Genomic DNA, 12,088 nt, shown 5'->3' with positions numbered 1-12,088 from the left:
AACATTTTAATTAATTAGTCTACATCTAGCACTGCAACAAAATTAACAATTTTATCAACTGGAAGTATAAGGAACATTGTATTGATTTTTCAGTGATTAATTAGAAGTTCAAAGATCAATAAAAAATTTTTCAATATTATGAATGAAACGTTCTTTGTTAGCTGACTTCCTGCTCTTGTTACAGTAAAATAAATAAGTAAGACCCTCGAGAATGCAAGTATCTATAACATCAAATCAATTCAAACTCCTCTGTTGTTTACCATTTTTCAACAAATATTGGGGATATTGAGTAAATTGTTAGATGTACCAAATGCCCTTATAGGGAAAAAAAATGGTTGAAGAAATGCAAGTTTATACTGCAACTTAAAAAGCTGTCCACAATAATACCGGCATCAGTACTTTTCACCAAGAAATTGTTTCATAATCTCCTCTGTAACTGCTCTTCTTTGTTATGATGTGCATCATGGGGGGGAGATATTGAGATGGCAAGGGGATTTTGGGACAGTCAACTGGCAGGAATATCAAAGCAGAAGACAATTGTGGCAAATAGAGTGATGTAACTTTGGAACATCTTTATGTTCTGCATGTCAGTGTGAATTTAGGAATTCTATGCTATGAAAGATTGATGAACTGAAGGTGGCTTTAGGACCTTTGAAGTATTTGAGTGGCATCTTTAACATCTGCTGCATAACACTTGTGCAAAAACATTTAAAACTCCAGGCGGAAAACAGTATAAACAGTATTAGTGAACACAAAGCAGTTGCTAGCATTACTTATGAATACATATTGATTATAAATACAATGGCCTCAATTATTACAACAGAGATGGGTGTCAATGACGTGCGAGCCTGATAGTGGACGGCATGGCTGGGCAATCATGTAAATAAAACTTTCCAAATTTCCACTTGAGAGCATGCTGGAATCTACTAAGAATGTAAAAAATCATTCTCATTGTAATGGATCTAAGAATTTCAGATACATTGTATTATATGTATTTGCTGCAGTAAAGGTTTAAAAACCTGGGTTAGTGTGTGTATGTCTGCCGCAGTAGTGTTCTTAAAACTCTTGGTTTGCAAGACTAGGCATTTTGGAGCCAGAGGTGCAATTAAAGCATTATAGAAATTTGGACCAAAGGACTTTTATTTACATTGAGAGGGTTGCATGCGGAGTAGTTAACCAGAGACATTGGGTTCAGTTTAGTAAGATGATGTAGTTAATGGAAGAAGCCAGGGGTTGAAGCAGTCAGCTGTTAAGAGTTTTCAGAGAGTTTTAGTTTTTTGGCTGTAAGGTGAGCAGAGAATGTTTTCTGAAGAAAAACGGCCGGGGGTTCTGTATTATTCTGATAGGGTGTCAGGTCTTTTTCTTTAAGCAGTTTCAAAAGATTTATCTTTCTCAAAGTGGAGTATTCCCGTACCAGCCTCCCCGAACAGGGGCCAGAATGTGGCGACTATGGGCTTTTCACAGTAGCTTCATTTGAAGCCTACTTGTGACAATAAGCGATTTCATTCAGTATTCAAGATATCTCTATACAGAAAGTATTCCTGAATGTTAACTGTATTTCAAGGTGGATTGGGATCTAAGGTGATTTTGTTGTTTGAGTGGAAATAAAGATAGCAGTTAAGGGTCATCATGTCACGGTATTGATTGTACTGTTTAAGGGATAATTGCAAGCTATTTTCTTGTGTGATGTTAAAGATATTTTAATACTGTGTTAGTAATAAAGTTTGTTTTAATCTATCATATCCCTACTTTGAATGAAATCACTCCTGGTGTGAGGTGTCCTTTCCACACAGTCTGACAAAATTAAAATAAAATATTGGGGTTTCTTTCCAGTATCCTAGCCACTGTTGGGATCTGGTCTGGGATCGTAATGCCATCTATTTGAATTAGGTATTCTGTGTTGAATAATGAAGAGACAAAATTGTACGAAGACAGACAATTTAGGAGGACCAGCTCTTTTAAGACATTGTTGCATCAATAACTGATTCTCCATTTCCATGCAGGGTATACATCACTGTCAGTAATGTATTATCGCCATATTTCTTAAAATTCTACACTGGCTACTGAGTGATAAACATGCAATGCGTTCTACACACCATTTAGTAATGCATTGTGGAATAATAAATCTGCCTCTATCAAATCTGGGTTTTAAAAAATGGCATGTTGAGTGTCTCAGCCTTTTGAGCAAGCTGATTGGTCTGTAGTAAATATGTAGTATTACCCATCACATTATTAGCTTGCACTTGGGCTATTTCTCAATTAAGACTATCTAAATCTCGAGGCAATTCGAAATTCAGCTTCCTTGTCCAGGCAGATTCTGAGCTCAGCTTCCTTGCTTTGGCGGCAAAAGGATCACTCTTTTCTGCCTGATCCCATTAGCCAAAGCCTTCCCTTTGTCACTTATCTACAATATCTGTCCTCTATGATATTCAAAACTTCGATTGGTACTCTGTTCTCCAGGTCCAGTGATCAGGCACCCCTGTAGCCATCAACAATCACAATTTTTACAGCTCGTTTAACGTATTAATAAGGAGGAGGTGTTAGCAATTCTGGAAAGTGTGAAAATAGATGTCCCCTGGGCCAGATGGAATTTATCCTAGGATTCTCTGGGAAGCTAGGGAGGAGATTGCTGAGCCTTTGGCTTTGATCTTTAAGTCATCTTAAAGTCATCTTTGTCTACAGGAATAGTGCCAGAAGACTGGAGGATAGCAATTGTTGTCCCCTTGTTCAAGAAGGGGAGTAGAGACAACCCCGGTAACTATAGACCAGTGAGCCTTACTTTTGTTGTGGGAAAAATCTTGGAAAGTTTTATAAGAGATAGGATGTATAATCATCTGGAAAGGAATAATTTGATTAGAGATAGTCAACACGGTTTTGTGAAGGGTAGGTCGTGCCTCACAAACCTTATTGAGTTCTTTGAGAAGGTGACCAAACAGGTGGATGAGGGTAAAGCAGTTGATGTGGTGTATATGGATTTCAGTAAAGCGTTTGATAAGGTTCCCCACAGTAGGCTACTGCAGGAAATATGGAGGCATGGGATTCAGGGTGATTTAGCAGTCTGGATCAGAAATTGGCTAGCTGGAAGAAGTCAAAGGGTGGTGGTTGATGGGAAATGTTCAGACTGGAGTCCAGTTACTAGTGGTGTACCACAAGGATCTGTTTTGGGGCCACTGCTGTTTGTCATTTTTATAAATGACCTGGAGGAGGGCGTAGAAGGATGGATGAGTAAATTTTCAGATGACACTAAAGGTGGAGTTATGGACAGTGCGGAAGGATGTTACAAGTTACAGAGGGACATAGATAAGCTGCAGCGCTGGACTGAGAGGTGGCAAATGGAGTTTAATGCAGAAAAGTGTTAGGTGATTCATTTTGGAAGGAATAACAGGAAGACAGAGTACTGGGCTAATGGTAAGATTCTTGGCATTATGGATGAGCAGAGAGATCTCGGTGTCCATGGACATTGATCCCTGAAAGTTGCCACCCAGGTTGAAAGGGTTGTTAAGAAGGCGCACAGTGTGTTAGGTTTTATTTGCAGAGGGATTGAGTTTCGGAGCCATGAGGTCATGTTGCAGCTGTACAAAACTCTGGTGCGGCCGCATTTGGTGTATTGCGTGCAATTCTGGTCGCCGCTTTATCGGAAGGATGTGGAAGCATTGGAAAGGGTGCAGAGGAGATTTACCAGAATGTTGTCTGGTATGGAGGGAAGGCTGAGGGACTTGAGGCTGTTTTCATTCGGGAGAAGAAGGTTAAGAGGTGACTTAATTGAGGCATACAAGATGATCAGAGGATTGGATAGGGTGGACAGTGAGAGCCTTTTTCCTTGGATGGTATTGTCTAGCACGAGGGGACATAGCTTTAAATTGAGGGGAGATAGATATAAGACAGATGTCAGAGGTAGGTTCTTTACTCAGAGAGTAGTAAGGGTGTGGGATGCCCTGCCTGCAACAGTAGTGGACTCGCCAACACTAAGGGTATTCAAATGGTCATTGGATAGACATATGGATGATAAGGGAATAGTGTAGATGGGCTTTAGAGTGGTTTCACAGGTCGGCGCAACATCGAGGGCTGAAGTGCCTGTACTGCGCTGTAATGTTCTATGTTCTATGTATTAAAATGTCCAAAGGAGCTTCGCAGGAGCATTGTAAAAGAAAATATGATACCAAGCCAGATTAAGACAGGTGACCAAAAGCTTGGTCAAAGAGGTAGTTTTAAAGGAGCATCATATTTTTTTAAAATTCAGAGTACCCAATTAGGTTTTTCCAATAAAGGGGCAATTTAGCATGGCCCAAACCACCGACCTTGCACACCTTTGGGTTGTGGAGTGAGACCCATGCAAATTAGGGTTAGGGTTAATTTGGGGAGAATGTGCAAACTCCACACGGACAGTGACCCGGGGCCGGGATTGAATCCAGGTCCTCGTAACCATGAGGCAGCAGTGCTAACCACTGCTCCACTGTGCCGTGCCTTAAAGGAGCAACTTAAAGGAAAGCAAGGTAAAGAGCTGAAGAGGTGTCGCGAGGATATACCAGAGCACAGGGCCGAGGGATCTGAAGGCGTAGTCATAAACGGTGGAGCAATTAAAAATGGGAAATCTCAAGGGGCCAGAATTAGAAAAGCACAGATATCTCAGAGGGGTGTGGGTTTGGAGTAGATTACAGAGATAGACAGGGGCTAGGTCACGTAGGGATTTAAAAATAAGGATGAGAATTTTAAAATCAAGATAATGAAGGTAATAGGTGAATGGGACTTGAATGGGAAGTTTGGCCAAGTGGGCTAGCGGAAGGAGGTACATGACAGTCAGCTGATCATACAGTCTTGATGTTCGTGACAAAGTCATCCATGAAATGACTGCTGGATGTGAGGGTGGAGGGGACAGGAAAGAGAGGTTTGAGAAAATAGTTTGCACGAGAGTAAAGAAGCCAGAGGTAAAGAAACCATCCAAAACATGCATGACTCTAGTCAACCACAATAATATTCTCCACTTAAATTGTACGGGTGTTTTGTGGGACAAAACCTAATCTCAAATTCCGGATGGAATGGCCAGTGTAATATCATTACGTAAGAAATACATTTTAATTTACCTCAACTCAAATCTTCAAACGACAAGGAAAGTGGGTATAAAGGAGCTGAACTGGCATAGCTATGGGTTCAGCAAACACTGTGACTTGAATTCAGAGTGCTTTGTTTATCTTTGTCTTATTTGACACGCCAATTAAAAAAAAAGCCACGTTTCTATGACTAACGCCGCTGGACATCAACTTTCCGCTATAATAAGAGGAAGTCTCAGCTTTTTGGTATCCTCAATTCTAATATAAAGCCACTTGCAACAGACTGAGCCGAAACATAATGCCACAGAATGAAGGGATAGAAAGGGTCTGGAATAAAAGGGACACCCAAGGTGGCATTGAAAAGCTCCAAGAGCTGGTATTTTCTTATGCTAATCCTTATGCTGCCAATTAAAAATCAAAGCCTTCACCACCCTTATTCTCTGACCTGAAATCAAATCCATGGTGTTCTAATATAAGCCAAAACTGTCATGATATGCAAACATGTAGCTAATGAACACTTAGAATAGGACACGACCAATTGAGCAGTCAGGACACTCAGGGGTGGTATCTCACTATAAAAGGGATGAGGCACTCACACCCCGCCTCTTTCCACAGACCAACATCTACAGAGTGAGTCAGAGAGATCTTCAGCAACACACCCCAGCATGTGGCTTAGAGCAGGCTGGTTCAGTTAGACTGAGTTACGACAATTAGATTAGCAGATAGTCGAACTCAATGAGAACTGTGCTAATAGTTCAATAAACACATTGAACTTATTTCAAAGTCTGGAGCATCTTTTACTTAAAACTGCACAAAGTGGCAGCCTGTGTTATTCCAAACTACATAACATAATACCTGGAGTCTGTTCAATCTAGTTAGTTCAGCTCAGCAAAATCCGTGACGAACCAGCGACTGCATAGCGGCACAATGGAAAAGATTCAGGCTCCTCACCAGCTCAGGACCACCGGAAATCTCAGTGCCAACTGGCGGACATTCAAACAGAAATTTCAGCTTTACGTCGAAGCATCAGACCTCAATGGTGCGTCTGATGCACAGAAGATAGCTCTTCTTCTCACGACAGCGGATGAACATGCCATAGAAATATTCAACACTTTTCACTTTGCTGAAGACCAGGACAAGACAAAGTACCAGACCACACTGGACAAATTTGTCAGCCACTGTGAGGTGGACACCAACGAAATCTTTGAGCACTACATATTCAAGTAGCGATTGCAAGGTAAAGACGAATCCTTGAACTCCTGTGTAACTAACCTTAGACGGCTAGCGCAATCCTGCAACTTCGGTGATATCACTGACTCCATGATCAGAGACCAAATCGTTTTTGGAGTTCACTCTGATCCTCTGCGGGAGCAAACAAACAAAGAACAAAGAAAAGTACACCACAGGAACAGGCCCTTCGGCCCTCCAAGCCAGTGCCGACCATGCTGCCCGACTAAACTACAATCTTCTACACTTCCTGGGTCCGTATCCCACGAATCCCATCCTATGCATGTATTTGTCAAGATGCCCCTTAAATGTCACTATCGTCCCTGCTTCCACCACCTCCTCCGGCAGCGAGTTCCAGGCACCCATTACCCTCTGTGTAAAAAACATTCTGGTAAATCTCTTTTGCACCCTCTCTAAAGCCTCCACATCCTTCTGGTAGTGTGGCGACCAGAATTGAACACTATACTCCAAGTGTGGCCTAACTAAGGTTCTATACAGCTGCAACATGACCTGCCAATTCTTATACTCATAAAAAAACGGGAAGATGTCATGATATGCAAACATGCAGCTAATGAACACTTAGAATAGGACACGACCAATTGAGCAGTCAGGACACTCAGGGGTGGTATCTCACTATAAAAGGGATGAGGCACTCACACCCCGCCTCTTTCCACAGACCAACACCTAGAGTGAGACAGGGTGTATCTTCAGCATCACACCCCAGCACGTGGCTTAGAGCAGGCTGGTTCAGTTAAGACTGAGTTACTGCAATTAGATTAGCAGAGAGTCAAACTCATTGAGAACTGTGCTAATAGTTCAATAAACACATTGAACTCATTTCAAAGTCTGGAGCATCTTTTACTTTAAACTGCATCAAGTGGTAGCCTGTGTTATTCAAAACTACACAACAAAAAGTACAGTTTCAGCACTGTTTTAAAGTGTTCAATACAGACCTACAGCAGTAAAGAGGGTCAAACTAAATAACCAATTTTTACAGACCAAGTAGACATGGGGGCTAATTTGGATAGCCCCCAAAAGTAGATGCAGGGATTGCAGTGCAAAATTAAACTCTGCCCCTTGATTGCAATGAAGGCAGCATTGTATTGCCTGCTCATTTCCAATATCTGTCTGTCCATAATGTTCGTTGTCTGGACACATCAGCAAGGGACCAATATCTTGAACGGCTCGCAAAACTTAAAGCTGGGTTCTTAAAGGGGAGGTGCATTGTTGCTAAAGCAAGTGCTGGGACTCATGGTTGAAGAGAATCTGTCCTGAAAAGAGTGAAAAATGGCATTACAGTACAGAAAGCAGGCTCCCAAGATTTTCAAACCATTGTTCGGGGTAAGGTGGTCCTCCAAACACACGTTCTTAAGATTGTGGGAGCAGATTGCCATAGAGGATAATGCAAGGAGTCAAGTCCCGAGGATGTGAATGTGGTGTCACAAGAAGTTCAATAACTTCAAAGTGGTCAAGGTCAGTGAATGCATCTTTAAATGCCAAACTCTACTAACTACACCAGGAGCCTCCTAAATGCTCAGTATACCTAGCATTCATCAGCTTCCCCTCACCCTCATGTACTTTACACTGTTGCAAGCTTCACACCCATGCGCACACACACCACCTTGGCAGCCACATCAGCCAAACCAATTAGCAACACTCTCTTGAGCATTTCACACTCTCTTGCAGAACAAGTGGCCCACGACTGGAGTGGAAGGAAAAGCTGGGATTGTTCACCTTGGAACAGAAAAGGTTAAGAGGAGATGTAACAGAGGTTTTCACAGAGTAGGAAGTGAAAATAATTATTCCATCAGACCAGTAGGTCAATAACTAGAGGACACAAATGTAAAATCAAAGATCTAGCAGGGAGATGAGGAGAATATTTTATTGGGATTTGGAACACTCCATCGAAAAAGATGATGGGAGCTGCTTCCATAAATAATTTTAAAAAGGAGTTTGACAGATAGGAAAGAATGAGGAACTCAGGGTTATATACAAAAGGTGGGGTTGTGGGACTAAGTGCACTTGCAAAAAGTGCTAGCACAGGCACAATAGACCAAATGGTCTTCTTTGTGCTGTAAGTTTCTAGGATTCCATGGACGGGGTTTTCTGGTCCATGATTCTATAAGGAACATAGCGTGAATGATTATTTCCTATTCAGTATGATCAGTATGATACAATGCAAATCCTTTTCATTTGTAAAAGGTTTCCCAGAACAAAGTTTCCACCGTTAAGAATTAAGGGTGAACATATTTCTGGCACATCAGCATTGAACATTTAGCTACTCATTTAGATCTATAAAGCAATGTCATCAATGATTCTATAAAGAACATAGCATGAATAACTGTTTCCTATGATCAGTATGATACAATGCAAATCTCTTTCATTTGTAAAAGGTTTCCAAGAACAAAGTTTCAGTCTTTAAGAGCTACAGGTGAACATTTTTTTGGCACATCAGCACTGAACATTTAGCTACTCATTTTATATCTATAAAGCAACTTCAACAAGTAAATATAATTTTAGGAGGTTGAACTGCAATTCACTCACTTTCACTACAATGTCACCCAAAAGAGAATCTAAATATGGAATCTTGAGCAGCCCAATAGAAAGTAAGTCATGCAAGCATTGACAAGATATTAACAGGCCACCTACAAAGGTTCTTCAAGTGAAGTTGTGACAGATTGTGGGACATTCAGTACCTCATTTACACAACCAGTTGGATTCCAGAATGATCTCAGCATCTATTAGAACCTTCCTTCCAATCACAGCATGACCAGACAAAAATTCTACTTTCCAAAAGAATACTAGACTGAAGAAATACCCTTGAAGGGTAGTTTTCACATCAAGATGAAGTTACAGGTGTTGCAGCATAAAGCAGGCATAATTCTACTCAGATGGCTCGTACACTAGCAATCTATTTATTGGCATGGTAGGTTGTTTTTGCAGACCACCTCCTGCAGGTGATGCAGGGAGCCACAATAGTGTGCATGCATGGATTGATATGCACACCCCTATAGAAGAAAACATTCAAGCTAGCAATCAAGGTATCCTACTGAGAATTTATATTGTAAACCAAGTCATCCATAAGAATCAAGGTGAAAATACTCTTCAGAATAAATGCAGTAAAATTCAAAGAAATGTCAGATTTTTTCAGATTAGCTTTGAAAGCTCTCATTATCTATCAGTCATTATCCAGACACTTAACTTGCAACCTTACCCGTCTTTCTCTAAGTCATCAAAATAACCATAAACCCGTGTTCTTCTGAAGTTTTGTTCTTCCTACTAAATTACAAATATATAATTTGCATGTTTCCTATCTGCCTTCTGTAAAATGAAAATTCTTTCATATCTCCCATTTTTCATTTGTTTCCAGGACCTCAAAACTGTGCAACTTCATAAACTTGCTCAGTCTTCCTCCTGTAATTTACTAACTTAGAACCCAAGCTTGGTATCACCCAACCATTACTTCTCAATTTGCCTGGTCTCCTCTCTGATTCCTCTGAACCTTGAGCGTTGCTTTTTCTTTTTTTTCTTCTTTTTATTAAATAAATTTAGGAGTGCCCAATTCATTTGTTCCAATTAAGGGGCAATTTAGAGTGGCTAATCCACCTAGCCTGCACATCTTTGGGTTGTGGGGAGGAAACCCACGCAAACACGGGGAGAATGTGCAAAGTCCAGACAGACAGTGACCCAGAGCCGGGATTGAACCTGGGACGTCGGTGCCGTGAGGCTGCAGGGCTAACCCACTGCGCCACCGTGCTGCCTGAGCTATGCTTTTTCATCTAGATTTTCATTTTTTAAATAAAAAACTACTTGGATTGAGTTATTAATTTTGCTGGGGTTGGGATGGTGGCAGTAGAGGGGTCACTTTGATTCACAAAGGCCAAATAATTACCGTTTGCCACCTTGGTCACTTTTGTCAGCCAGATTATTGGTGAAGGTTCAGGTTCTCCTAATGTAGCTGTAATACGAATATCAATCGGCAACGGCAACGTTTTCACTGCACAGTAGTCTTTAATCAAATCATTCACTTCTCCTCAAGCAATTGCTCCAACTGTTACATTCATTATAACAGCAGCAGTATGCTAAATCCTGTGGTGTTTATATTAACAGAAATGACAAAAAAAATCACACCAAGAGAACCCATCTACTCATTTTTAACTGCAAACCTAAAAACGGTAAAATAAACCTATCTAAAAGGTGTCAATGTACCACATACGCCCATCGCAGAATTAGAAATCGGCGGTAAACTCAGCAGATCTATTGTGACTTTTAAAACAGTGCTGGGCCTCATTTACAGCAGACATTTGGTAGATTTGACTGCAATTTAAAATAGCTCCAGAATTATTAATCACTTTCCTAAAAGAACCATTTTGCATCAATATAAACAGAAAATGTTGGACCTGTCATTGTGAGGTTCCATTTGACATCTCCAACTCTTTGCTCCATAAATTGGTCTTTAGCTATCTCACCATGTGAAAAACCAATCGAGTGTGTGCAAATTCTACATGCCGTTGGAGTTCCCTGCTCTCTATTTCATCTTTACCAAAAATAAACTCCCATGCAGATGAATGGTTTTGTAAAGTAAGAGTGTCCTTGTGGAGAGAAATGCTCAATACTGGGTGCAATACAAATAATTTATTCAACAATAAATCTGTTCAGAAGAAAAATTACTGTTCCGAGTGTGCATGTATCTCACACGTGTTTTCACACGTCCAAACCTGGTTTCACTGGATAGGATTCAGAAATTCGGTCCTAGTTTAAAGTTCCAGACACAGATATTAAAGTTCAAGGCTGCATTATAATTAGTAGAAACAGGTGTAAGGTTATTGACGTGAACTCTGTTTCTCCCCACAGATACTGCCTGAACTGAGAATTTCACAACATTTTTTATTATAAATTTAGAGTACCCAATTCATTTTTTCCAATTGAGGGGCAATTTAGCGTGGCTAATCCACCTAGCCTGCACATCTTTGGGTTGTGGGGGTCAAACCCACGCAAACACAGGGAGAATGTGCTAACTCCACACTGACAGTGACCCAGAGCCGGGGTCGAACCTGGGACCTTGGCGCCATGATGCAGCAAACCTAACCACTGTGCCATCGTGCTGCCCGCATTTTTTGTTTTTAGTTCAGATTTCCAAGATCCACACTTTTTGCTTTTGTGCAACAATTAATTGTTCAGTTATACAATAAGGTAAGCAGGAATGATTCTCAACCATTCAGATTATGACAAGTTTAGCATTATTCTTGCACAAGCCAACTACATCAGAGTAATACGCTTTGTTCTGTTTTGAAGAAATAGACAACAATAGCTCCATCACCATAGGGCATCCACTACCTCATTATCTCTGAATAGTAGGGCTTGACATCTGTGAGCACATCTGCCTATGATGGATAGAAAATGATTGACAGCTTGTCAAAGAGATGTAGTACTTACCAGATCCCAGTCTATGCTGCGGAAAAAGGTGTGAGCCTGGATGTCTGCAAATCCAGTCTGCGAATGACACCCAAGTCGTTCTTTAGGATCCTGTGAACAGTTTAAACAAATAGTATGCAAAGTAATATCTGTTCAGAGATGATTAGAACAATATGTCCAATTTCTATACCAAAGTTATAAATGCATTCCAGTAAACACATACTTTTAAAATAAAGTTTGAACTGCTGAAATGCTGGTATTTGATGTTGTATGTTCAACATTGTGTGCATCTTTGTTGTAGCACACACATGTCCTTAAACCTCTGGATACCCCCTCAAGGGGGAAAGCAGCCTATGGTCATCTGGGACTATGGTGACTCAACCTTTACTATAATGAGC

At 40.8% G+C, this 12,088-nt stretch overlaps 1 protein-coding gene across 5 annotated transcripts in view; it reads right to left on the bottom strand.

Moving 5' to 3' along the window:
- The window catches only part of prkcz (protein kinase C, zeta), a 741,785-nt gene that overhangs the window by 139,228 nt on the left and 590,469 nt on the right, over positions 1 to 12,088 (bottom strand). For all 5 annotated transcript variants that reach the window (XM_072478046.1, XM_072478045.1, XM_072478050.1 and 2 more), the window contains one exon: positions 11,712 to 11,801. In XM_072478046.1, the coding sequence (XP_072334147.1) occupies positions 11,712 to 11,801 (90 nt within the window). The remainder of the gene's footprint in view (positions 1 to 11,711; positions 11,802 to 12,088) is intronic.

Source organism: Scyliorhinus torazame, chromosome 16, assembly GCF_047496885.1.
Source record: "Scyliorhinus torazame isolate Kashiwa2021f chromosome 16, sScyTor2.1, whole genome shotgun sequence".
In the NCBI taxonomy this organism is placed as follows: domain Eukaryota; kingdom Metazoa; phylum Chordata; class Chondrichthyes; order Carcharhiniformes; family Scyliorhinidae; genus Scyliorhinus; species Scyliorhinus torazame.
Note: the sequence above shows the minus strand (reverse complement) of the source record. Positions and strands in the feature narration are given on the sequence as shown.